This window comes from Passer montanus, unplaced genomic scaffold (genome assembly GCF_014805655.1).
Source record: "Passer montanus isolate IOZ18808 unplaced genomic scaffold, ASM1480565v1 scaffold177, whole genome shotgun sequence".
Classification (NCBI taxonomy): domain Eukaryota; kingdom Metazoa; phylum Chordata; class Aves; order Passeriformes; family Passeridae; genus Passer; species Passer montanus.
Window position 1 is genome coordinate 241,623 of NW_024365048.1, and position 27,436 is coordinate 269,058.

Consider the following 27,436-nt stretch of genomic DNA (forward strand, 5'->3'; position numbering starts at 1 on the left):
GGGCTTCTGGGGGTGCTGCCGCCCCCCCGGTCAGTTTGGGGTTCAGGGGTCCCACTGGGGAGGGGTCCAGATTTGGGGTCCAGGAGGGGGACCCAGAGCTGAGGTTTGGGGTCTGCAGCCACTCTGAGACCCAAATCTGGGGGCCAGGTGGGGGTCCAAGGCCAGGGGCTGTTCTGGGGTCCCAGGGTGGGGGGTCCACAATTGGGTCCCAGTTTTGGGGTTCACAATTGGGTCCCAGGGTGGGGGGTACAAAGGTGGGACCTGCAGGAGGGACCCATGTGGGGTCCCAGGATGGGGTCCAGATTTGGGGGCCCCACTTGGCTCCGGGGGGGTTGGCTGCTGTTCTTGGGGCTGCCCCCATCCCCCTCCAGCCCCCATCCAGGCCCCCCAGAGCCAGGACAGGGCTGGGGGTCCCAGGGCTGCACCCCCAGAGAGAGACCCCAACCCATGAGTGCCCGGGGTCCCAGCATTGGTCCAAGGGGATGGGTGGGGGGCGCTGACCCCAGCACAGAGGGGACCCCAAAAAACCAGGACGCTTCACTACGTTTATTGGGCCTCTGCAGCTTTAAATACAGGCCAGGGTTTGGGGGGCCCGGGGGGGTCGGGGGAGCCCCCGGGGCCCCCCGGCCCCTCAGCGGCTGTAGCCGAACTCGTCGGCGTCGTCCGCGCGGAAGTCGCCGTAACGCCACAGGTTCAGCTGGGGGGGACACGGCGTCACGGGGGTCCCCGGCACCCGGGGGGCACGGGGGGCACCCGCCCAGGTGGGTGCCACACCCAGCCCCCCCCAAAGGGCTGCCCCCCCGACTCGGGGTGCCCCCACTCACCCGCGCGCTCTTGGCCGCCTCCTGCGCGTTCAGGTACTCGGTGACCTGGGGGACAGGGCGGGGGTCACCCGGGGGACAGGGCTGGGGGGACCCCGGGGCCTCGGGGGGACTGGGGCACCCCCAGGCTGGGACCCCCCTGCCCTTCTGTGGCTCCCACTGCCCGCAGGGGGTGGGGGCTGGGGTGACACCCCCCAGCAGGGCTCCGCAGAGGGACTCAGGGGTCTGGGGGGTCTGGGCAGCAGCGGGGGGTGGGGGGACCCCAATGATCCCAATGGGGCAGCAGCTGGACTGGGACTGAACAGCACCAGTGGTGGGGGGGAGCACAGGGAACCCAGAACCCACCCGACACCCCCAGAACCCACCCAACATCCCCAGGACCCCCAGAACCCTCCTGACACACCCAGAACCCACCAGAACCCACCTGACACCCCCAGAGCCCCCCAAACCCCCCCCCCCCCCCCCCCCCCAGAACCCTCCTGACACCCCCCAACAGTCCTCCCCACTGCTCAAGCACCCACTTCAGGCCCCCCAAAAACCCACCCAACATCCCAGCAACCACCAAGAGCCTCTAGCCCCTGCAAACACCCCCCAAGCACCCACCCAGCACCCCCTGAGCACCCACTGAGCACCCCCAGCACCCACTCAGCCCCCTGTGCCCCCCAGCACCCACCACTTTCTGGAACTGCCTCTCCTTGCGGGGCTCCACCATCACGAGCCCCTCCTTGACCAGCCCCAGCCCCACGTCGCTCTTGGAGTCTGCGAACTGCAGGGTGACGTGGGGACAGCCGGGGCCCAGGTGCTCCACGTTGAGCAGGCACTGCGTGTTCTGGATGTCCCTCACCACGCTGTCCACGGCGTCCGCCCGCGCCTCCTCCTGCGCCCCGCGCCCGTCAGCGGCCCCAGGGGGCACCCCGGCCTCGGGACCCCCTGCCCGGGCTTTGGGGGCACCCCGGCCTCGGGACCCCCCTGCCCCAGCCTTTGGGGGCACCCCCGGCCTCGGGACCCCCCCCCGGGCTTCTGGGGACACCCCACAGGGACACCTGCCCCGGGCTTCGGGGACACCCCACACCCACAGACACCCCACAGCCTTTGGGGGGCACCCCGGCCTCGGGACCCCCCCACTCCCGGGCTTCGGGGGCACCCCGGCCTCGGGACCCCCCCCCGGGCTTCTGGGGACACCCCACAGGGACACCTGCCCCGGGCTTCGGGGACACCCCACACCCACAGACACCCCACAGCCTTTGGGACCCCCCGGGGGGTTTCGGGGGACACCCCACACCCACACAGACACACCACAGCCTTTGGGACACCCCCAGACCCTCAGGCAGCCCCCATGTCTGTCAGGGACCCCCAAACCCTCAGCGATCCCCTGTGGCCTTCAGGGAACCCCAGACCTCCCCTGACCCTCAGAACCCAGGGGCCCCCGGGAGTTTTGGGGACACCCACAGCCCACTGTGGGCTTGGGGTATCCCTGGGATTGGGGTGTGGGGCGGGCTGGGGTTACCCTGGGATCACGGTTTGGGATTGGGGTCAGGGTTGGGGTCAGGGCACACACTGGGGAGCTGGGGTTTGTGTTCGGGGTCAGGGACACATTTGGGTCCCAGGTCCGGTGTTCCCAGCTGGGACCAGGTTTGGGGTGGATGCTTTGGGGTTGGGGTCCACAGGTGGGACCTGGGGCTCAGGGTGTGGGGGGGGGACACGGGGTGGAGGTTGGAGGTCGGGGCCCCAGGGCTGGGGTCGCAGCGGGAGCCCCCCGTACTCACGTCCTGCGGCACCTGGATGAAGGCAAAGGTGTACTCGGTGGCCTGGGGCGGCAGCACCCGCGGGGAGAACGCCGGGGGCAGCGGGGCCAGGCGGCTGGGGGGCAGCGTCTCCTTCTGCGGGGACACGGGGGACACCACGGGGACATCAGCGAGGCACAGACAGCGCACAGGACACCAGAGACACCACGGGGATGGAGGGATGATGGATGGATGGATGATGAATGGATGATGGATGGATGATGGATGATGGATGATGGATGATGGATGATGGATGATGGATGATGGATGATGGATGATGGATGATGGATGATGGATGATGGATGATGGATGATGGATGATGGATGATGGATGATGGATGATGGATGATGGATGATGGATGATGGATGATGGATGATGGATGATGGATGATGGATGATGGATGATGGATGATGGATGATGGATGATGGATGATGGATGATGGATGATGGATGATGGATGATGGATGATGGATGATGGATGATGGATGATGGATGATGGATGATGGATGATGGATGATGGATGATGGATGATGGATGATGGATGATGGATGATGGATGATGGATGATGGATGATGGATGATGGATGATGGATGATGGATGATGGATGATGGATGATGGATGATGGATGATGGATGATGGATGATGGATGATGGATGATGGATGATGGATGATGGATGATGGATGATGGATGATGGATGATGGATGATGGATGATGGATGATGGATGATGGATGATGGATGATGGATGATGGATGATGGATGATGGATGATGGATGATGGATGATGGATGATGGATGATGGATGATGGATGATGGATGATGGATGATGGATGATGGATGATGGATGATGGATGATGGATGATGGATGATGGATGATGGATGATGGATGATGGATGATGGATGATGGATGATGGATGATGGATGATGGATGATGGATGATGGATGATGGATGATGGATGATGGATGATGGATGATGGATGATGGATGATGGATGATGGATGATGGATGATGGATGATGGATGATGGATGATGGATGATGGATGATGGATGATGGATGATGGATGATGGATGATGGATGATGGATGATGGATGATGGATGATGGATGATGGATGATGGATGATGGATGATGGATGATGGATGATGGATGATGGATGATGGATGATGGATGATGGATGATGGATGATGGATGATGGATGATGGATGATGGATGATGGATGATGGATGATGGATGATGGATGATGGATGATGGATGATGGATGATGGATGATGGATGATGGATGATGGATGATGGATGATGGATGATGGATGATGGATGATGGATGATGGATGATGGATGATGGATGATGGATGATGGATGATGGATGATGGATGATGGATGATGGATGATGGATGATGGATGATGGATGATGGATGATGGATGATGGATGATGGATGATGGATGATGGATGATGGATGATGGATGATGGATGATGGATGATGGATGATGGATGATGGATGATGGATGATGGATGATGGATGATGGATGATGGATGATGGATGATGGATGATGGATGATGGATGATGGATGATGGATGATGGATGATGGATGATGGATGATGGATGATGGATGATGGATGATGGATGATGGATGATGGATGATGGATGATGGATGATGGATGATGGATGATGGATGATGGATGATGGATGATGGATGATGGATGATGGATGATGGATGATGGATGATGGATGATGGATGATGGATGATGGATGATGGATGATGGATGATGGATGATGGATGATGGATGATGGATGATGGATGATGGATGATGGATGATGGATGATGGATGATGGATGATGGATGATGGATGATGGATGATGGATGATGGATGATGGATGATGGATGATGGATGATGGATGATGGATGATGGATGATGGATGATGGATGATGGATGATGGATGATGGATGATGGATGATGGATGATGGATGATGGATGATGGATGATGGATGATGGATGATGGATGATGGATGATGGATGATGGATGATGGATGATGGATGATGGATGATGGATGATGGATGATGGATGATGGATGATGGATGATGGATGATGGATGATGGATGATGGATGATGGATGATGGATGATGGATGATGGATGATGGATGATGGATGATGGATGATGGATGATGGATGATGGATGATGGATGATGGATGATGGATGATGGATGATGGATGATGGATGATGGATGATGGATGATGGATGATGGATGATGGATGATGGATGATGGATGATGGATGATGGATGATGGATGATGGATGATGGATGATGGATGATGGATGATGGATGATGGATGATGGATGATGGATGATGGATGATGGATGATGGATGATGGATGATGGATGATGGATGATGGATGATGGATGATGGATGATGGATGATGGATGATGGATGATGGATGATGGATGATGGATGATGGATGATGGATGATGGATGATGGATGATGGATGATGGATGATGGATGATGGATGATGGATGATGGATGATGGATGATGGATGATGGATGATGGATGATGGATGATGGATGATGGATGATGGATGATGGATGATGGATGATGGATGATGGATGATGGATGATGGATGATGGATGATGGATGATGGATGATGGATGATGGATGATGGATGATGGATGATGGATGATGGATGATGGATGATGGATGATGGATGATGGATGATGGATGATGGATGATGGATGATGGATGATGGATGATGGATGATGGATGATGGATGATGGATGATGGATGATGGATGATGGATGATGGATGATGGATGATGGATGATGGATGATGGATGATGGATGATGGATGATGGATGATGGATGATGGATGATGGATGATGGATGATGGATGATGGATGATGGATGATGGATGATGGATGATGGATGATGGATGATGGATGATGGATGATGGATGATGGATGATGGATGATGGATGATGGATGATGGATGATGGATGATGGATGATGGATGATGGATGATGGATGATGGATGATGGATGATGGATGATGGATGATGGATGATGGATGATGGATGATGGATGATGGATGATGGATGATGGATGATGGATGATGGATGATGGATGATGGATGATGGATGATGGATGATGGATGATGGATGATGGATGATGGATGATGGATGATGGATGATGGATGATGGATGATGGATGATGGATGATGGATGATGGATGGATGGATGAGGGATGAAGGATGCATGGATCTACGGATGGATGGATGGATCCATGGATGGAGGGCTGCTTTCCCCCCAGTTTCCCCGGTACCACTCACGTTGCCGTAGTCAATGTAGAAAATGTGCACTTTGCCACCCGACTCCACCTTCTCCACCCGGGCACGGTACCTGCAGAGCGGGATTTTGGGGATTTGGCTCTCACCCCACACCCCACAGCTGCCCTGGCCCAGGCCACGGGGTCACGCCGTCCCCTCCTCACCATTCCCCGTCGACAAACTTGGCGATGCAGAAGTCGCCGCGGCGCGGGACGAAGGAGCCCTCCACGGGCGGGTGGGCGCCCACCTCGGCGCGCATGTTCTCCATCAGCTTCTCCAGCTGGGCACCTGCAGGGCCCCGATCCAGGATACACCCCCAGCCCCATCCCAAACCTGAGCCCAACCCCGCTCCTCAGTGTGGCCACAGAACCCCAAGTCCCAACAATGACTTCAACAGTGATCCCAAACCTGCACCTCAACCCCAGACCTTGCCCCAAGACCTTAACCTGTGGACCCCAAACCTGGATCCCAATCATGGACCCCTGCCCTGGTCCCAAAAATGGCCCTGGTGGGTGGAGGGGTGACCCCACATCGCCCTGGACACATGGATTTGGGCATTACCCACCAAACCCACAGATCCTCATCCCATCCAACTCGCCTCACCACGCCCACTCTGGGGAGCACCCCTGGGTGCTGGGGGTGCCCAGGTGTCCCCCCGTACCTGTCTCCACGTCCTGCACGTAGAAGTGGAGGTCGTCGGTGATCTCGGTGACGAACACGGGTTTGTAGTTGGCCGTGCGCTCCTTCTCCTCCAGCACCGGCACCACCTCCTCCACCGGCGTCTCCTCGTAGTGGGACCACACCTGGGGGGACACGGGGACCCAGCCACGCTCCAGGTGACAGCAAGGGGAGGGAGGGGCTGGACCCGGCAGTGGGAACATGCCCAGGCCTCAGCTTGGGGGGTTGTGGGTGGGACACCCCTGGGGTGGGACATCCCTGGGGTGGGACATCCCTCAGCTGGGACATCACGGGGGTGGGACATCTCTTGGCATGTGACCATCATCTGTTGGGGTGGGGACATCTATCTCCAGGAGTGGGGACATTCCTTGGGGTGGAACATCTCTTGGGATGGGGATATCCATCGTGGTGGGATCACCTCTCTGTGTGTGGGCACGCAGTGGCTGGCAACATTAATTTGGGTTGTGACATTCCCTGCCGTGGGGTCATCAGCTCTTGGGGTGGGTACATCCCTGTGCACAGGGACATCTCTTGGGATGGGGACACCCCTCAGAGTGGGAACGTCTCTCAGTGTGGAGACACCTCCTGGAGTGAGGTCACCTCCTTGCACAGGGACATCCTTTGGTGGGCACATCTCTCAGGGTGGGGACATCCAGTGTGCTGGGGCCATCTTTTGGGACGGGGCCATGTCTCTGGGGTGGTGACTCTGCTGGGGCGGGTCCCCTGAGCCCCCTCACCTTCTCCTTCCTCTGCTTGGCCGCGTCCTGGGCGGCCAGCAGGGCCTTGCAGTAGGGGCTGCGCTCGGCCGTGAAGTGCACGCGGGACAGCGCCTGCTCCACCAGCGCCACCGACAGGTTCACGCCCTCGATGTGCAGCCACCCGATGAAATTCCCGGCCTTGTCCATGCTCTCCACCTCCACCTCAACCTGCGGGATCCCGGCAATCTCATGAGCTGTGGGTCCTGTCCCCACCGCAGCCTGCCCCAGCTGCCACCTCCTCCCGGCTCTGGCCACGGCACCGCACTGGACAGTGCACTACTGCTGTGGCCACGGCACCAAAACTGGCCGTGGCACCACGCTGGACAGTTGCACTGCTCTGGCCATGGCAGTGAAACTGGCCACGGCACCAGACTGGACATTGCACCACACCAGCCATGGCACTGAAAATGGCATTGTGCCAGCCCCGGCACCACACCGGCCATGGCACCACACTGGACATTGCATCACGCTGGCCATAGCACCAAAACCGGCCACGGCACCAAAACTAGCCACGGCACCGCACTGGCCATGGCACCTCATGGGCCATGGCACCTCACGGGCCATGGAGTTGTGCCAGTCATGTCACCACACCAGCCATGTCACACCGGCCACGTCACCACACTGGCCATGGCACCACAGTGGACATGGTACCACAGAGCAGAGAGCACCACATTGGTCATCGGGCACCAGTGTTGGTGGTGGCACTGTGGCAGACAACAGTGTCACCAAAACCGGCCATGTCACCACATGGCACACGGCACTGGACATGGCACTGCACTGCACATGGCACTGCACTGGACGTGGCACTGCACACACTGCACATGGCACTGCACTGTCCATGGCACTGCACTGGACATGGCACTGCACTGGACATGGCACTGCACACACTGGACATGGCACTGCACACACTGCACATGGCACCGCACTGTCCATGGCACTGCACTTGCCAAGGCCGGTGTGTGGGAGGGACCTGGCCCCAGGCCACTCGTTGTCCCCAGGCATGCCAGTGCCAGGCTGGTCCCTGGGGTCAGCACCTCCCCAATGCCATGAGGTGGCACTCCCAGCACCCCGTGCACGGCTGTGGCACCTCCCCAATGCCATGAGGTGGCACTCTGGGTGACAGCAGTGTCCCTGTCCCCCCAGTGATGCCACTGGGTCACTGGCCAGGGGACTCGCAGGACAGTGGTGGACTCAGGGACAAGATGTGGCCACTGCAGCGAGCAGGGAACATGTGGTACCCACCCGTGGGGCACAGGAGGCCACCAGGTCCCGCAGCTCCTGGGGGGGACATCAGCTGCAGCCCCCCGGGGACGTGCCACCATCACGGGGACAGTGACCCCAGTGAGGAAGGACAGGAGGGTCCAGCGGTGGCCCGGGGCACTGCCACACGGCGTGTCCCAGAGGGGCCACCAGCCCCACCGAGGTCCCACCACCCACGAGTGGCACTCAGGTGACAGCTCCGAGTGCCACCAGTGCCACCAAGAGCAGGGGGGGCACAGGGTGCTTACAGGGGCTGCAGGTGGTGTCGTGCCCCCCAGTCCCAGGGGGAGGGAGGGAGGGCACAAGGCACTGCTGGGGGTGCAGAGCCCGGCCCCAGGAGCAGCAGCACCCCCGGGTCTCGTGGTCCCTGTCCCCTGCCCCTGGCAGCCACCCCGTGTCCCCCTGCACCCCTGCGGGGTCGGTGCTCCCCATCAGTGGCACAGCTCCTGTCGGGGCTCAGCCCCAGGGCGGGGGGCTGGAGCCGGGGTGCCCCCACTCCCTGTCACCTCGAAGCCGCCGAGCCCCGCGCTGTCCCCGTCCCTCCCTCCGTCCGTCCGTCCCTCTGTCCATCCGTCCGTCCATCCGCCCACCCCGGCCCCGGGGAGGGGTCGCCCAGGGAGCGCCCCCCCCCCTTCAGGAGCCCCGAGCGGGGCTGCGGGGAGGGGGAGGAGGAGGAGGAGGCGGCGGGAGGGAGGGAGGGAGGAGGAAGAGGAGGAGGGGGGGCGCGGGGGGGTCTGTGCGGAGCCGGGATGCGTCAGCAGGAGCAGCGGGAGCGGCGGCAGCAGCAATCCATCCGCGCTCGCACTGAAGGACAAAAGGATGAGCCAGCCGCCTGCGCGGCTGCTTCCCGCACCGCCCGCACCGCCCCGCACCGCACCGCCCGCACCGCCCGCACCGCCCCGCGCGGCCCCCGCCACCGGAGGATGCCCGCCGGCACCGCGACCGCCACCGCTGTCACCGCCGCTGTCACCGCCACCATCGCCCCGCGCCGCCGCTGAACGCGACACCCACGCGGGGACGCGGGAACGACACGCGGGAGGGGACGGGACGGGACCCCCCCGCCCCGCCACCAGCGCAGCCGCCGCCGCTACCGGGAGGTGCCCCCGCCGGCATCTCCCCCCCCCCACGCCGACGCCCTTTCCTCCCCCCCGCTCCCTCCCCGAACCGCGTTTTTCCCTCTCCCGGGGGGGGCTCCCCGCGATTTATTTATTTATTTCGGCCTATTTTTAATCTTTATTTTCCTGTTTTATTTTTAGGTTTCGTCCGGGTTGTTTGGGGATTTTTTTTTTTCTTCAATATTTTGAATTTTTATTTTTAGTTTTTCATCTGATTTTAGCCTTATTTTAACTTTTATCCTCATTTCCGTTCTTATCGTGATTTGATTTTATTTTAGATTTTTATTCCGTTTTTACCTCCTTTTCAAATTCCCTTTCCTGGCCAATTTTTTTTTTTTCCCTTTCCCATTTTCCTCCCCATATTTTTTTTTTTTTTTTTCCCCCATTCCCATTTCCCTCCCCATCTTTTTTTTTTTTTCACTTTTTCTCTCCTCCGCTCCCTCCCCTTTTCCCAATTCTTCCTTTTCTCCCCGCTTCTTTTTTTTTAATTATTTCCTTTTTCACCACTTTCCCCGCGTTCCCCCCCCCCTTTTCCCCGCGGCCTGGGGGGGGCGGCCATGCCGGCCCCGCCGAGCCCCCCGGGCCGGCCCCACGGGCGGAGGTGCGAGGCCGCGGGCTTGGCCGCGGTCGGGGGCTGCCGGGCCCCCGCTTAGCCGGGCCGGCCCCCCCCATCCTGCACCGCAGCCTCCAGGAGCCATTTTGTCTTTTTTTGATTTTTTTTCCCCCGTAAATTTTAATTTTTCCCTCCTCACCCCCGTCTCTCCTCGGAGCCCCCCCCGACCCCAGCACCCCGACCCCCCCTCCCTGCGGCCAGCCGGGCCCCCCAGCTCGTGGGAGCCGGGAGAGGGGGGGGCCCCAGCCCGTTCTGCTGCTCTCGCCGCCATCCCCAGACGATGGTGAATGATGAACGTGCCACACCATGAAGCTCTTGTGGCAGGTAACTGTGCACCACCTCCGCCGCCACCGCCGCCACCGCACCTGGCCGGGGCTCCTGGCCGCCTCCCTGACCCTGCACGCGTGGCTCCTGGCCACGGCCGCCGCCTCGCCGGGCCCCCAGAGCTGCCCCTCCGTGTGCTCCTGCAGTAACCAGTTCAGCAAGGTGGTGTGCACCCGCCGCGGCCTGGCCGAGGTGCCCCCCGGCATCCCCTCCAACACCCGCTATCTCAACCTCATGGAGAACAACATCCAGATGATCCAGGCGGACACGTTCCGCCACCTGCACCACCTGGAGGTGCTGCAGCTGGGCAGGAACGCCATCCGGCAGATCGAGGTGGGCGCCTTCAACGGCCTGGCCAGCCTCAACACCCTGGAGCTCTTCGACAACTGGCTGACGGTGATCCCCAGCGGGGCCTTCGAGTACCTGTCCAAGCTGCGGGAGCTGTGGCTGCGCAACAACCCCATCGAGAGCATCCCCAGCTACGCCTTCAACCGCGTGCCCTCCCTCATGCGCCTCGACCTGGGCGAGCTCAAGAAGCTCGAGTACATCTCCGAGGGCGCCTTCGAGGGCTTGTACAACCTCAAGTACCTCAACCTGGGGATGTGCAACATTAAGGACATGCCCAACCTGACGCCCTTGGTGGGCCTGGAGGAGCTGGAGATGTCGGGCAACAACTTCCCCGAGATCAAACCCGGCTCCTTCCACGGGCTCAAATCCCTCAAAAAGCTCTGGATTATGAACTCGCAGATCAACCTGATCGAGCGCAACGCCTTCGACGACCTGACGGCGCTGGTGGAGCTCAACCTGGCCCACAACAACCTGTCGTCCCTGCCCCACGACCTGTTCGCCCCGCTGCGCTACCTGGTGGAGCTGCACCTGCACCACAACCCCTGGGACTGCGACTGCGACATCCTCTGGCTGTCGTGGTGGCTGCGGGAGTACATCCCCACCAACTCCACCTGCTGCGGCCGCTGCCACGCCCCGCTGCACATGCGGGGCCGCTTCCTGGTGGAGGTGGACCAGACCTCCTTCCAGTGCTCGGCGCCCTTCATCATGGACGCGCCCGCGGACCTCAACATCTCGGAGGGGCGCGTGGCCGAGCTGCGCTGCCGCACGCCCTCCATGTCCTCGGTGCGGTGGCTGCTGCCCAACGGGACGGTGCTGAGCCACGCCTCGAGCCACCCGCGCCTGTCCGTGCTCAACGACGGCACCCTCAACTTCTCGCACGTGCTGCTGACCGACACCGGCCTCTACACCTGCATGGTGACCAACGTGGCCGGCAACTCCAACGCCTCGGCCTTCCTCAACGTCAGCACGGCCGAGCTCAACACCTCCAACTACAGCTTCTTCACCACCGTCACGGTGGAGACCACCGAGATCTCCCCCGAGGACGTGTCCCCCAAGTTCACCAAGCCCGTGCCCACCACCTCGACGGGCTACCAGCCGGCCTACACCACCACCACCACCGTGCTGGTGCAGACCACGCGCCCGCCCAAGCAGGTGGCCGTGCCCACGGCCGACGCCGGCGACAAGCTGCAGACCAGCCTGGACGAGGTGATGAAGACCACCAAGATCATCATCGGCTGCTTCGTGGCCGTGACGCTGCTGGCCGCCGCCATGCTCATCGTCTTCTACAAGCTCCGCAAGCGCCACCAGCAGCGCAGCACCGTCACCGCCGCCCGCACCGTGGAGATCATCCAGGTGGACGAGGACATCGCGCCGGCCACCGCGGCCACGCCCGCGGCCGCCCCGGCCGGCGGGGCAGGGGAGGGGGCCGTGGTGCTGCCCAACATCCACGAGCACCTCAACTACAACACCTACAAGGCCGCACACGGCGCCCACTGGACAGAGAACGCGCTGGGCAACTCCCTGCACCCCCCCGGGACCACCCTGGCCGACCCCTATTTAATCCAGACCCACCCCAAGGAGAAAGTTCAGGAAACCCAGATATGACTCTTTTTTGGGGGCTTTTTCCTGCTTTTTTTTGGGTCGTCGTCCCCCCCCCCTACTCCAACCCCGGCCCCGAATTATTATAAACGCAATAGATGCACAAAAGCAGAACTCCAAAAAGAAGGAAACCCAGGAGAATTCCTCAATACTAAGGAAAACCAGGAGAATTCCTCAATAATAGACACAACTTTTGTACAGGGGGGGAGAGACTCTTTTTCGTGTACATGCTTCTATAGCCAACCTCGGGGCCGAGAAGAGCAGCAGATTCTATTAAAATTTAACGAAACCCACCCAAAACTCCTACAAAAAACCACTATTTTCTAACTCGCAGGTTCTATTTAAACACAAAAAGAAACAAACCAGGAGAAACAGAGGAAAAAAACAAATGGGTAATGAGAGGAGAAACCCCCGTGCTGGGGGACGAGCGGCGGTGCCGTGGCGCGGGGGGACGCGGGGGACGCCGGAGCGGTGGCAGAAGCTGTCGGGGTGGGCTTTGGGGGGGTTCGGGGTGTTTCTGGGGGTTATCTGGGGGAGGGGGTGAGGTCGGCCCCCCCACCCCGCGGCGCTGCCCTTGGCCGCGCGCCGGCAGCTCCGGCGTCACCGGAGCGGGATCTCGGCCCCGCGCCAAGACCTTCCCCATGCAATAAAGGAATGGATTTTGGGGGGTGGGGGGCTCGGGGGTTTGGGGGGGATCTGGGGAGGGGGGAGAGCGGGTGCCCCCCCGCTTTGCTCTGCACCCCCTTTCCCACGGTGTTTGTCACCCCCCCGGGCCCCCCGGACCCCCTGGCACAGGGCTACGGCTCCTGGGGGGCTGGGGGGGCCCCCACGGGAGACCTGACCAATGATTGTAACCACCTTCACTAAAAACGGCATTTTTAGTCCTTTTATTTGAATGGGGGGAGGTGTGGGGAACGCCCCCCCGTCCCCGGGAGGGGGTGACAGTGGGGACACCCCCCCCAAGGGCTGCTCATGGAACGGGGGGGGCCGGGAGAAATTAAGGGCTTGGGGGGGGGGAGGCGGGGAGGGGGGGCCCTCCCTGGTTGCTCGGGCACTGGAATTACTTTAATTTCTCGTTTTAGCTTTAAAATGTTCTTGCAGGGGGGGATGAAGCTGAGCTAAAATTTGGGGTTTTTGGGGGTGTCCGGGGGGGGCGGACGGCGGGAAGGAGATGCAGAAGTTCCCTCTCGGGCTGTAAACGCCGGAAGGATCCGACTGTACCGCGAATCCAACAAAAAAAAAACAAGTGTATTTTTGTATTTTAATAAATATTGTTCCAAATTTGTAACGCCGAGTGCCCGAGGGGTTAAACGGGGGCGCTCGGGGGGGCCGCGGGGGCCCCCCCTCCCCGCCAGCCTGAAAGGGGTTTTTTGTCCTCTCAGCAGGAAAAGCTTTGGAAAAATCGCGGAGCGGGAAAGGGAGATGGAGGGAGGATGGAGGAGGGGAGAGGGGAGGACAACGGGGGGTGACACCGGGGTGACAAGAACGGGGGGTTGACATTGCGGGAGCAAGAATTAGGGGGTGACATTGGGGTGATGAGAACTGGGGGGGACACATGGAGGGTGACATGGGGGGACAATTACGGGGTGACACTGGGGAGAGTGATGGGAGTCAGGGGGTGACAGCAGCGGGGGGGCACTGTGGGACCCCGGTCTGGGGCTGGGGGTCACCCCCCAGCCTGGGGGTTCCTGGATGGAATTGGGATTGGAGGGAGGGAGGAAGGACAGGGGTACAGCAGGACCCCCCTCTGAGGGGACAGCGGGACCCCCCATTCTGTGGAACGGGGACACTTTGAGGGGACACCAGGAGCCTCAGCTGTGTGGGGACAGTGGGACATCCAGCCTGGTGACAGCACACGGGGAGCCCAGCCTGGGCACCAGGTGCCACCCTCAGGACACGGGGTGTGCTGGGCGCTGCTGGTGGGGACAGGGACACAGGGACAGGGACACAGAGTGTCCCTGTGGCAGTGGGGACACAGGGACCCTGGATGGTGCCAGTGTCCCCAAGGTGCCACCTCCACCCCAGTGCCAGGGCAGTGCCACCACCCCCGTGCCACCACCACACCGGGGGGGGCTGAGCCCCTCCCCAGTCACCACGGAGCTGTCAGGGTTCAGTGTTGGGATTTGGGGGATTTTTAGGACTTTTTGCTATTTTTGGCGGATCCGGGTCAGTTTTTCCCAAAACCATATTCCTGCTTTTCCCTTTATTCCTGCATTCCTGCTCCCACCCAGGCCAATCTGGGAATGCCAACACCTCCTGCTCATCCTGGGGGATGAACTCCCCCTCCTCCCTGTGCTGGGGACGGACAGGAGTGATCCCAAAAATCCTGGGAATGCTGAAGGGGGATGGAGGGATTTATGGATTTTATTGGCGCTGATTTCAGCCCAAAATTAGAGCAGCTGAGTTCATCATCATCATCATCATCATTATCCCATCCCCATCCCATCCTCATCCTTATCCTCATCCTTACCCTCCTCCTTCTCCTCCTCCTCCTCATTCCCATCCCATCCCATCCCATCCCCAAACCCCTCTGGTTCTGGACCCCCCCCCAGCTCCCACTTCCAGGAATTCCATCCTGTCCCCCTTGCTAAGGACAATCCCCCCAGGACCCCGACCCTCGGAGCACCCCCAGGTCCTTCCCTGGAGTGATTCCTTCAGAGCAGGGTGGGAATTGGGGCCTGGGATGTGGGGAAGGGCAAATACTGACAAATGAAATCCAGGGACTTTTAGGGAATCAGGGAAGTCCCCATGGCAGAGGGATTTGGAGTTCTGCTTGTGCCTCCCCTGGCACCGGTGCCTCCGGAGGGAGCGGAGTGAGCTGGGATGGGGTGGGATGGGGTGGGATGTGGGACAGTGCAATGGGACACAGTGAATGCTCCAAGCACAGGGCTGGGACCAGCCCCGGAACTGGGATTTGTGCTGGATTGGCCCTGGTTTTGGGATCAGGGTTGGGATTGACCCTGGGATCAGGGTTGGGATTGGTGCTGGGATTGGAAGTGGGATCAGCACTGGGATCAACGTTGGATCAGTGCTGGGATCAGGCTGGGATTGGAACTGGGATCAGTGCTTGGATCAGGCTGGGATTAGGATTGGGATCAGTGCTGGGATCAGGCTGTGATTGGGAATGGGATCAGTGCTGGGATCAGGGTTGGATCAGTGCTGGGATCAGTGCTGGGATCAGGCTGGGATCAGGATTGGGATCAGTGCTGGGATCAGGCTGGGATTAGTGCTGGGATCAGGCTGGGATCAGGGCAGGACTGACCCACTGGGAATCCACAGCCCCAGCGGACAAAGAGCACTGGAACGTGTGGGGGGCCGGGGAGTTTCCCGGCATTCCCAAGGATCAGCAGCTCCTGCCGGATCAGCACAGCCACGGAGCAGCCGAGGGGCACCCGGGGGTCCCCCGGGCCCTTCCCGGGCGCTCCGGGAGCCGCGGTCCCGCCGGAGCACCCAGCACCCCCTGCTCCCCACGCCGCGGGGCCGGTTCGTCAGCGGCGGCTCCGGGCCCGTGAGTCAGCAGCAGCCGGAGCCGCCGGATAAAAATATCCCACGGCTGTGGGGGTGGGCAGCACTCGGCTGCCGGCGGGAACGCGGCCGGGGCCACCGTGGGAACCGCGGGGACCCGTGCGGGGACCTGCAGCCGGAGCCGGGAATTGGCCTGGGAGCATCCCGGCTTCCCAGGGCCTCCCTGCCACGGCATTCTTGCCCTGCACCCCCAACTCCTGCCCCGCACCCCCAGCTCCTGCCCTGCATCCCAACTCCTGCCCTGCACCCCCAGCTCCTGCCCTGCATCCCAGATTCCTGCCCTGCATCCCTGATTCCTGCCCTGCACCCCCAACTCCTGTCCTGCATCCCCAACTCCTGCCCTGCACCCCCAACTCCTGCCCTGCATCCCTGATTCCTGCCCTGCACCCCCAACTCCTGCTCTGCATCCCCAACTCCTGCCCTTCATCCCAAATTCCTTCCCTGCATCCCCAGTTCCTGTCCTCCATCCCCAATTCCTGCATCCCCAACTCCTGCCCTGCATCCCCAATTCCTGCCATCCCAGCTCCACGTTCCTGGGCAGCAGCCCATCTTCCCATGGCCTCCCCATGGCATTCCCGGGAAGCGCCCTGGCTCCCCCTGGCCTCGGTGCCGCGGCGCTCCCGGGCGGGCGCAGCGCGGAGCCTGCGGAATGTGCCGAGGCAGCCGAGCAGAGCCCTTGGGATGCGGGTCAGCAATTCCCGGCAGCGCCAGGTGCTGAGCAGGGAGGGGGACGACTGCAGTGTCCCCGTGTCCCTGCGCTCCCGTGTCCCTGTTTCTCCATGTTCCTGGATCCCTGCACCCCTGCATCCCTGTGTCCTCGTGTCCCTGTTTCTCCACGTTCCTGTATCCCTGCACCCCTGTAGGGATGTGGCCCTGTGTCCTCCTGTCCCTGCGTCCCTGTCCTCCTTTGTCCCTGTTTCTCCTCATTCCTGCATCCCTACACCCTCTGTCCTCCTGTCCCTGTGTTTCCATATCCTCAGGTCCCTGTATTCCCATGTCCCTGCATCCCTGTGCCCGTGTCCCTGCATTCCCACACCCCTATTTTCCCCTGTTCCCATGTTCCTGTGTCCCAGCATTCCACGTCCTTCTGTCCCTGTGTCCCCATGTCCCACATCCCTGTGTCCCTGCATTCCCGTGTCCCTGCAGCCAGCACCACCTGCAGCTGCTGCCACATCTGGATCCACGCCCACAACTGGATCCACGCCCACATCTGGATCCACGCCCACATCTGGGTCTACAGCCACAACTGCACCTGTGTCCACATCTGCACCCATGGCAACACCTGGATCCAGGGCCACAGCTGTCACAGCTGCCTACACCTGGATCTGCAGCCACAGCTGCATCCAGAAACCACATCTGTACCCCTGCCCACAGCTGCATCCGTGTCAACATCTGCATCCCTGCCCACATCTGGATCCATGCCCAAAACTGCAGCTGTGGCCACATCTGCAGCCACAGCCACATCTGGATCCATAAATCCCATCTGGATCCATAATTCCCATCTCTATCCATGCCCACATCTGCACCAGTGCCAACATCTGGATGGGAGCACCAGTCCCTGAATTTTGGCTCAGCAGGACCGTGACAGCCGACGGGGGGGGGGAAGGATCCAGTATCCACCTCGGAATTGTGAATCACACAAAAATTACCCAAAATGGGCCCCGAGCTCCAGAGCTGCAATCAGGGAAATCACAGGAGTTCCAGGGAATTTTAATATTCGGAGACGTTAACGGGAACAGGTTCAAACAGGGGGATCCACCCAGAATCCAACCCCACATCCATCCTGCACCTGCCCAGGTCTCTCAGTACCCCCTGGGATCTCCTGGAATCCCCTGGGATCTGCTGGTGACACCTTGGATCTCCCAGAACCACCCGGGATCTCTCCAAATCCCACAAGATACTCCTGGTATCCCCAGGATCTGTGGGCATAGCTCACCCTCCGGTCCCTCACGGCTGCTGCCCCCAGATCCCCCCGGATCTCCCTGGATCCCCCTGGATCCCTGGATCCCCCGGGTCCCCCGACGCCCGGCCCCGGCCGTACCTCCCTCTGCAGCACGAGCTCCTTGGTGAAGAGCGTGGCCTCCTCGCTGAAGGGCTCCCCCTCCTGCGCCAGCCCCGGCACGTTCCGGGCTCCCCGCGGGCACTCGATCCCTGCGGGAACAGCGGGCAGGGTCAGGGCCTGGACATGGCACACGGGAATGGGACCTGGGAATGGCATCCCGGGAATGGCATCCTGGGAATGGCACCTGGGAATGGCACCTGGGAATGGCACCTGGGAATGGCACCCAGGGAATGGCACCCTGGGAATGGCACCTGGGAATGGCACATGGGAATGGCACACGGGAATGGCACCTGGGAATGGCACCTGGGAATGGCACACGGGAATGGCACCCTGGGAATGGCACCCAGGAATGGGACCTGGGAATGGAACCTGGGAATGGCATCCGGGAATGGCATCCTGGGAATGGCACCCAGGGAAAACTGGGCAGGGTCAGGGCCTGGGAATGGCACATGGGAATGGCATCCTGGGAATGGGACCTGGGAATGGGACCTGGGAATGGCACATGGGAATGGGACCTGGGAATGGCACCCTGGGAAGGGCTGGGAGGGAAGGGGACACTGGAATCAAGGGAGATGTGGGGAGCTCTGGGAGGGTCTAGGGGTGGCACGGCTGTGGGACAGGCTGGGACCAGCAGGGATGGGGACACAGGGACAAACAGGGATGGGGACAGGAGGATATGTCTGCAGGGATGGGGACACAGGGACAAACAGGGATAGGGACAGGAGGACAAACAGGGATGGGGACATGAGGACAAACAGGGATGGGGACATGGGGACACATCCAGGCCCCCATCCCTCTGTCACAGCCGCTCCCCTGCCCCCTTCTCCCGCTGCCCCCGGGATCCCCCTGCCCTGGCTCAGAGCAGAGGGAAGTCCTGCATTATTAATGATCATTTACATAATTTGCATAATGAATGAAGTGCTGGGAACACAGCTCCAAGCTGGAGCCACGAGTGAGGAGGTGCCACATCCCCAAGGCCACATCAGTGTCACCAACACCCAGGGACACAAGGACACAGATCCTGCCAGGAGCAGCTGGCAGTGCCCAGAGCCCATCCTGAGGGACAACTGTGTCCCTGTGCCACCAGGTCCTTCCCCATCCCCATCCCCATCCCATCCCATCCCATCCCATCCCATCCCATCCCATCCCATCCCATCCCAGTCCCCATTCCCAGGCCGTGCTGTCTCCAAGGGAAGCCATTTCCAGGGCATCCAGCAGGAGCTTCCCAACCCTGTCCCTGCCCTTCATGGCACACACATCCTCTGTCCCCAAAAATGGGGACGGAAAGGGGGATTTCTGGAAAAAGAGAATTCTGGGAAACACAGCACAATGTGGGATGGGGAGCAGGAAATCCTGGGATCTTTGTTCATAATTTGGAACCATCAGGTGCCCCCAAGATCTGGGATCACCCCAGGATTCTCCTTCCAGCACTGGGTGGGCTCTGGCACGGCTCTGATCCCGACCCTGGCTCTGATCCTGATCCTGCACTGATCCCAAATTTCTCCAGCAAGGAGCATCCCCCAGTGCCGCGCTGGGAATGGGAATGAGGGGCTGGAGCTGCCCTTGCTCCTCCACGGAAGGGGCCAGCAGGCCTCATGGACCACAATGGAATTTTCCCCCTCAAAATAACAAGGGAAGGGCAGAGGAAGCAGCAGAATCCTTAAACCCCTCCAGCTCCCGGCTGCTCCGGGCTGGGATCCCGCTCCGGATCCTCCCCGGCCTCTGGCGCTTCCCAAGCCCACCTGAGGGGAGTTCTGGAAAAGGGAAAGCTCCCAAGGTTGGGCTGGGCACGCTCAACCCCCAGGAATGCTGGCGGGAGCGGGGAGGGGACGCTTGGCACCCGGAAAAGTTCTCCAGCACTTTAAAAATAGCAGCTAATCCCGAATCCGCGGCTGTGCCGCGCTTCCCGGGAAGCCGTGACGGATTAATGAGGGATGCGGCTGCAAGTGCTGCAGCCACCGCGCTCCCCTGGGCTTCCCACAGACTGCCAGCACAGTCCTGCCCAGCCAGGGCCGGGCGGGGATCGAGGGGGCGGCTGTGGGGCTGCTCCCATCCCGGGATCAGCCCTGCAGGGATGGGGGCAAGAATTCCGCAGCATCCCGGAGAACCCTGAGGCATCCTGAGCATCCCAAGGCATCCCTCAGCATCCCATGGGCATTCCAGAGCATTCCTGGTGCCCCGCAGCAGCCCTGGGGTACCCTAAAGCATCCCAAGGCATCCCGAGGTATCCACAGCATCCCAGAATATCCCACAGCACCCCTGCAGGATCCTGCACCAGGATTCCAGGAGGAATTCCTCCCCGGCCCTCAGTGGGAACAGACAGAACAGATCTTTCAGGGAGAATCCCTCGGGGCAGGGACCCTCCCAGCCTTGATTCCAGGGATCTGAGCACTTTGCCCCTCGCTGTGGCAGAGCCGCAGCCGGGCCGGGATCTGGGATGGCTCCGGGCCGGGATCGATCTCCCGCAGGATTTATGGATTCTGGGAGCAGGGGAGGTGAGCTGGAGGGAGGGGACACCGGGAGCTGTGGGAGTGGGACTGGAACGCCGAGGATCCGCTCTGGATCCCAGCGGGAGCAGCACTGGGCAGCCCCAGGCTGGGAATGCTCACACGGAAAAACTCCGGATTTCCCATCCCAATCCCGCAGCTCCCAGGGAAAATTTTGGACCCCTTGGAGCCACTTGGCCACTCCAACATCCCCAGAGGTGCCCCCTCATCCCGCGGGAATTCTCCCGCTCCTAGCCCCCGCTCCGGGAAGGCGTCAGGCTCCCGAGTTTTGCTGGGAGAGAGGAATTCGGGATTAAACCGGCGCCTGTATTTGCACATATTTATAGTGCTCTGACGGATCTATTTTAGCTGGAAAGCCGGGATGAGCTCCCTCGGGAGCATCCCTGGAGTCACATTTTAAGGGACTTGGCATCTCTTTCTGGTGCTCATTTGCATTTGATATCCATAAAAAAGGCAGGCGTTGATAAAAGGCGGATATTTATCCTATTCCTGGCTTGGCAGAGGAGGGTTGGGAATGGCACCGGGGAGAAATCCAACAAAAAACAGGGAAAATAAAAGCCAGAAGGTCCCGCCAGGATCATGGGATTCTGTGGGATGGGATGGTCTTGGGGATCCATCCTTCTAGAACAGAGCAGGGTGGAGCAGGAATCCCAATGGAGCAGGAACTCCCATGGAGCAGGACCATGGAGCAAGAGTCCCAATGGAGCAGGAATCCCCGTGGCTCAGGGACCTCCAGAGAGGAGAACCATGGAGCAGGGATGCCCACGGAGCAGGGCGCCCACGGAACAGGGACTCCCCTGTGGAGCAGGGATTGCAGCACCAGGGATCCCAGCAGCACTGGGAGCAGGGATGGAGCCCCCATTCCCAAAGGCCCATCCCGGTGTCCATGGGGGACAGACAGGGCACATTCCCAACTCTGGGAGCAAAGGGAAGGACAAAGAACCACCGACTCCATCCTCGTTCCCCTCAGGATAAACGTTCCCTGTGAGGGAGCCACTCCTATCTTTCCCAGTGTTTGATCCTGGAACTGGATCCTTGAAACGCAAATGGAATTCTTCCTCATCCTCATTGCCATCCTCATCCTCATCCTATCCCCATCCCATTCCCATCTCCATCCCCACTCTCATTCTGATCCTCATCCTATCACCACTCCCACCGCCATTCCCATCCTCCTCCCCATCCTGCTCCTCATTCCCAACCCATCCTATCCCCATCTATATCCCCATCCCCATCCCGGTGTTCCCTCCCTTCTCCCCATTTTGTGCTTCCCTACCTGCTCCCAAGTTTTTTGGGTGGTGCAAGTGCTGCAGCCACCGCGCTCCCCTGGGCTTCCCACAGACTGCCAGCACAGTCCTGCCCAGCCAGGGCCGGGCGGGGATCGAGGGGGCGGCTGTGGGGCTGCTCCCATCCCGGGGTCAGCCCTGCAGGGATGGGGGCAAGAATTCCGCAGCATCCCGGAGAACCCTGAGGCATCCTGAGCATCCCAAGGCATCCCTCAGCATCCCATGGGCATTCCAGAGCATTCCTGGTGCCCCGCAGCAGCCCTGGGGTACCCTAAAGCATCCCAAGGCATCCCAGAGTATCCCACAGCATCCCAGAGCATCCCACAGCACCCCTGCAGGATCCTGCACCAGGATTCCAGGAGGAATTCCTCCCCGGCCCTCAGTGGGAACAGACAGAACAGATCTTTCAGGGAGAATCCCTTGGAGCAAGGACCCTCCCAGCCTTGATTCCAGGGATCTGAGCACTTTGCCCCTCGCTGTGGCAGAGCCGCAGCCGGGCCGGGATCTGGGATGGCTCCGGGCCGGGATCGATCTCCCGCAGGATTTATGGATTCTGGGAGCAGGGGAGGTGAGCTGGAGGGAGGGGACACCGGGAGCTGTGGGAGTGGGACTGGAACGCCGAGGATCCGCTCTGGATCCCGGCGGGAGCAGCACTGGGACAGCCCCAGGCTGGGAATGCTCACACGGAAAAACTCCGGATTTCCCATCCCAATCCCGCAGCTCCCAGGGAAAATTTTGGACCCCTTGGAGCCACTTGGCCACTCCAGCATCCCCAGAGGTGCCCCCTCATCCCGCGGGAATTCTCCCGCTCCTAGCCCCCGCTCCGGGAAGGCGTCAGGCTCCCGAGTTTTGCTGGGAGAGAGGAATTCGGGATTAAACCGGCGCCTGTATTTGCACATATTTATAGTGCTCTGACGGATCTATTTTAGCTGGAAAGCCGGGATGAGCTCCCTCGGGAGCATCCCTGGAGTCACATTTTAAGGGACTTGGCATCTCTTTCTGGTGCTCATTTGCATTTGATATCCATAAAAAAGGCAGGCGTTGATAAAAGGCGGATATTTATCCTATTCCTGGCTTGGCAGAGGAGGGTTGGGAATGGCACCGGGGAGAAATCCAACAAAAAACAGGGAAAATAAAAGCCAGAAGGTCCCGCCAGGATCATGGGATTCTGTGGGATGGGATGGTCTTGGGGATCCATCCTTCTAGAACAGAGCAGGGTGGAGCAGGAATCCCAACGGAGCAGGAACTCCCCTGGAGCAGGACCATGGAGCAAGAGTCCCAATGGAGCAGGAATCCCCGTGGCTCAGGGACCTCCAGAGAGGAGAACCATGGAGCAGGGATGCCCACGGAGCAGGGCGCCCACGGAACAGGGACTCCCCTGTGGAGCAGGGATTGCAGCACCAGGGATCTCAGCAGCACTGGGAGCAGGGATGGAGCCCCCATTCCCAAAGGCCCATCCCAGTGTCCATGGGGGACAGACAGGGCACATTCCCAACTCTGGGAGCAAAGGGAAGGACAAAGAACCACCGACTCCATCCTCGTTCCCCTCAGGATAAACGTTCCCTGTGAGGGAGCCACTCCTATCTTTCCCAGTGTTTGATCCTGGAACTGGATCCTTGAAACGCAAATGGAATTCTTCCTCATCCTCATTGCCATCCTCATCCTCATCCTATCCCCATCCCATTCCCATCTCCATCCCCACTCTCATTCTGATCCTCATCCTATCACCACTCCCACCGCCATTCCCATCCTCCTCCCCATCCTGCTCCTCATTCCCAACCCATCCTATCCCCATCTATATCCCCATCCCCATCCCGGTGTTCCCTCCCTTCTCCCCATTTTGTGCTTCCCTACCTGCTCCCAAGTTTTTTGGGTGGGATCACCCTTCCCAATCCCAACCTCCCCCCCCACTCCCAGCCTGACCCGAGGCAGCTCCAGCGTTAATTCCCACCCTTCATCCCGGGATGCCCCAATCCAGGGAATGTTCCTGTGCCAGCCCAGGGGACGTTCCGCTGCTGATCCCGGAACCCCGCGGGGCTGATCCTGGGAATCCCAAGGTGCCAATCCCAGGAACCCCATGGGGGTGATCTCAGAACCCCACGGTGCTGATCCTGGAATCCCATGGTGCCAATCCTGGGATCCCACAGTGCTGATCCCGGAACCCCGCGGGGCTGATCCTGGGAATCCCAAGGTGCCAATCCTGGGATCCCACAGTGTTGATCCTGGAACACCATGGTACCGATCCCGGGATCCCATGGTACTGATCCCAGAACTCTGCAGTGCTGATCCTGGGATGCCAAGGTGCCAATCCCAGGAACCCCACGGTGCTGATCTCAGAAACCCCACGGTGCTGATCCTGGAATCCCATGGTGCCAATCCTGGAACCCCACAGTTCCAGTCCCAGGATCCCACAGTGTTGATCCCAGAACCCCACGGTGCCCATCCCGGGATCCCACAGTGCTAATCCCGGAACCCCGCGGCGCCGGTCCCGGCTCACCTGCGAGCAGGAAGGTGATCAGGCAGGTTTCCTTGGGCAGGAAGAGCTTCAGGCGGGAGCCGCTGAACACGTACTCCACCACGGCCTCGGAGCGGCCGGCGCGCTGCAGGAACGGCAGGAACTGCTTCGCCTTCTGCGTGTCCTGCGGGAAACGGGAATTCAGCAATTCCCTGCAATCCTGACCCGCCGGGGCCGCCCCGTGTGCCCTGCGCCGGCTGGGGGTGACGTCTGGGCACGGAGCTGAGCGCTTCCAGCTCGGGATGGGCCCTGCACCCCAAACACAGCCCAAAGCTATCCCAAAATCCCAAATATATCCCAAACCACATCTCAAAATACATCCAAAAATCCCTAATACATCCCAAAACAAATCCCTAATACATCCCAAAACATATCCCAAATCACATCTCAAAACACATCCAAAAATCCCAAATACATCCCAAAACAAATCCCTAATACATCCCAAAACACATCCCAAATATACCCCAAATCCATCCCCAAATCACAAAAATACTCCAAAACACATCCCAAATCACATCTCAAAATACATCCAAAAAGCCCAAATACATTCCAAAACAAATCCCAAACGCATCCCAAAACACATCCCAAATATATCCCAAAATGCATCCCAAACATATCCCAAAACACATCTCAAAATACATCCAAAAATCCCAAACCCATCCCAAAATCCCCGAAATATCCCACGACACATCCCAAATACATGTCAAAACACATCCAAAAATCCCAAATAGATCCCAAAATAAATCTTAAATACATCCCAAAACACACCCCAAATACATCCCCAATCCTGCCAAAACACATCCAAAATTACTCCCTAAACCCATCCCCAAATCCACCCAAAATCCATCCCAAAATCCCAAATCACCCCAAAGCCCATCCTTCCCTCACACAGGGCCTGGATCAGCAGGACAGAACCGGCCCCACTTCCCCATTTCCCCCATCCCTAATGGAGCATCCCATCACTCCCCTTTCCTGGGATCCATCCCTCCCAACACGGAAGGGCTCAAAAAAAAAATCCTTGAAAATGTCAATTAATTGAGGAAAACATAACGAGCTCTGCTGGGAGGTGTGGGGATCCCAGATTCCTTCAGCAGAGCCCGGCAATCCCAGATTCCCACTGGCATTCCAGTGTTGGCTCCCAGCACCTGGTTCCCAGGCTATGGGGCAGCTCCCAGTTTATTTATCCAAGGGAAAAAGGGGAAAACCCCCCAGCAGCTCCCAAAACAATGGCGTGGGTTTTATTCCCGCCCATCCCGCGGCCCGAGGGGATCCTCACCCCAGAGATGTCGGCCACCCTGTGGATGGGCACCTCCTTCTTGCTGTGCAGCCCCTTCCCGTTCTTGATGGCCCTGGAGAGGAGAGGGAGCGCCGGGAATGAGCTCCAGCCGCAGCAGGAGGGGCTGCAGGACTCATCCCGGGCGTGGAGAGAGGGCACCCCGCGAGCCAGGATGGGGAATGCCACACGTGGAGGGCACTGGGAAACCCGCGGGAGGCTGGAGCTGCTGCCACACCCACACCCCAGCCTTGTCCCAGCACAGGGATGCAGGGCTGGGACGTTCCCCCGGGATGTTCCCCCGGGATGAGGCCACCAAGCTCTCTGTCCCCACCTGGAGTGTCCCCTCCTGCTCCAGGGCCTGGCCGGGAGGGTTGGGAAAGGCCGGAGTGTGCCGGGATTCTGGCAGAGCCCATGGTCTGGGATGTGGCTCCAGGCTCTCTGAAGAGCTGGGAATGCTGAATGGATCCCCCAGACTGCTCCAGCCCCTGCACCACACCTGAATCCCAGAGCATCCCATCCCTGCTGCTCCTGGCATTGTTCCAGAGCTGCCAGCTCCTCTGCCTGCTGCCAGCACGATCCCAGATTTGGGATGTGCCAAAGCTCCCAAAGGCACGGATGAGCCACCTCTGGGATTGGGTGGGAACATCCAGCTCCTCCACCTGGGAATGTTCAGACTGAACCCCAACCCTGGAGTGTGGCTCTGGCTCCAGGTGCCCTGATCCCATCCCTGTATCCCGGTATCCCAGTGCCCCCTCCGCAGCTCCGAGCTGCTGACTTCCTGCCAGGCTTCCCAAAAGGCACATTCCAGGCGCTGGGAAGGAGCCTCCGAGCAATCTGCCGGCCGCCCACCGCCCGGGCCCGGCTGGGCGGAACGGGAGCAGCTTTCTCGGGATGGATCCGCCTTTTCCCGCAGCAGCCAGCGCCGGGAAGGCGCCGCAGCCCCCTCCAAGCTGCTCTCCCCGGCTCTCGGCACCGTGCCGGGATCCGCTGCCAGCCAGGAGCTGAGATCCCACCGTTCCCAGGCTCGGCAGGGAAGGGTGCCCGTGGCCATCCAGGGCCAGCGGGGGATGAGGGACAGGGACATGGGGACCCCCGGGGGGCTCCCAGGGGTGGGAACAGCACTCCCTGTGGGCACGGGGGGCACCGGGACACGGGACCCTCTGCGTGGGGAGCTGGGCTGTGCACAGCCGGGTCTCGTGTGCTGACACACGGCCGGGGACAGACGGCTGGGACGGGACAGAGGGACACGGGCAGCGCCGCGAGGGGATCACCTCGAGCCACAGGGATGGCACAGGGCGTGACAGGGGGACAGGGAGGGCACAGGGGGGCCAGCAGGGTCCGTGCTCACCGGGCCTCGGCGGCCAGCAGCTCGTCGTAGTGTGCCGAGCGCTGGTCATCGTCCTGCCGGTAGCGCAGCACCGTGGCCAGCCCCTTGCTGACCAGCGCCTCCGCGATGTTGCTGCGGGAACGGGGCTGCATTGGGGCGGGAACTGGGCCGGGGAGACGCCAGCCCCACCCCAACCTACCCCAGTCCCACCCCAACCTACCCCAGTCCCACCCCAACCTAGCCCAGTCCCACCCCAACCTACCCCAGCCCCACCCCAACCTACCCCAGTCCCACCCCAACCTACCCCAGTCCCAGATATGAGGAAGAAGT

At 60.4% G+C, this 27,436-nt stretch overlaps 2 protein-coding genes across 2 annotated transcripts in view; one reads left to right on the forward strand and one right to left on the reverse strand.

The window, feature by feature from the left end:
• Positions 1-585: 585 nt before the first annotated feature.
• Positions 586-27,436, reverse strand: part of SND1 (staphylococcal nuclease and tudor domain containing 1) — a 79,204-nt gene continuing 52,353 nt past the window's right edge. The window contains exons 13-24 of the mRNA XM_039704571.1: positions 27,128-27,238; positions 25,780-25,852; positions 24,486-24,627; positions 18,178-18,287; positions 7,332-7,520; positions 6,578-6,719; positions 6,081-6,204; positions 5,920-5,989; positions 2,588-2,701; positions 1,495-1,698; positions 825-869; positions 586-697 (exon numbers count right to left, since the gene is read on the reverse strand). Of these exons, the coding sequence (XP_039560505.1) occupies positions 632-697; positions 825-869; positions 1,495-1,698; positions 2,588-2,701; positions 5,920-5,989; positions 6,081-6,204; positions 6,578-6,719; positions 7,332-7,520; positions 18,178-18,287; positions 24,486-24,627; positions 25,780-25,852; positions 27,128-27,238 (1,390 nt within the window). The 3' untranslated portion in view covers positions 586-631. The remainder of the gene's footprint in view (positions 698-824; positions 870-1,494; positions 1,699-2,587; positions 2,702-5,919; positions 5,990-6,080; positions 6,205-6,577; positions 6,720-7,331; positions 7,521-18,177; positions 18,288-24,485; positions 24,628-25,779; positions 25,853-27,127; positions 27,239-27,436) is intronic.
• On the forward strand, positions 10,509-12,760 carry LRRC4 (leucine rich repeat containing 4). Its single transcript, XM_039704526.1, has one exon. It carries the CDS (start codon positions 10,647-10,649, stop codon positions 12,615-12,617), a length of 1,971 nt encoding a protein of 656 aa, XP_039560460.1. The 5' UTR covers positions 10,509-10,646; the 3' UTR covers positions 12,618-12,760.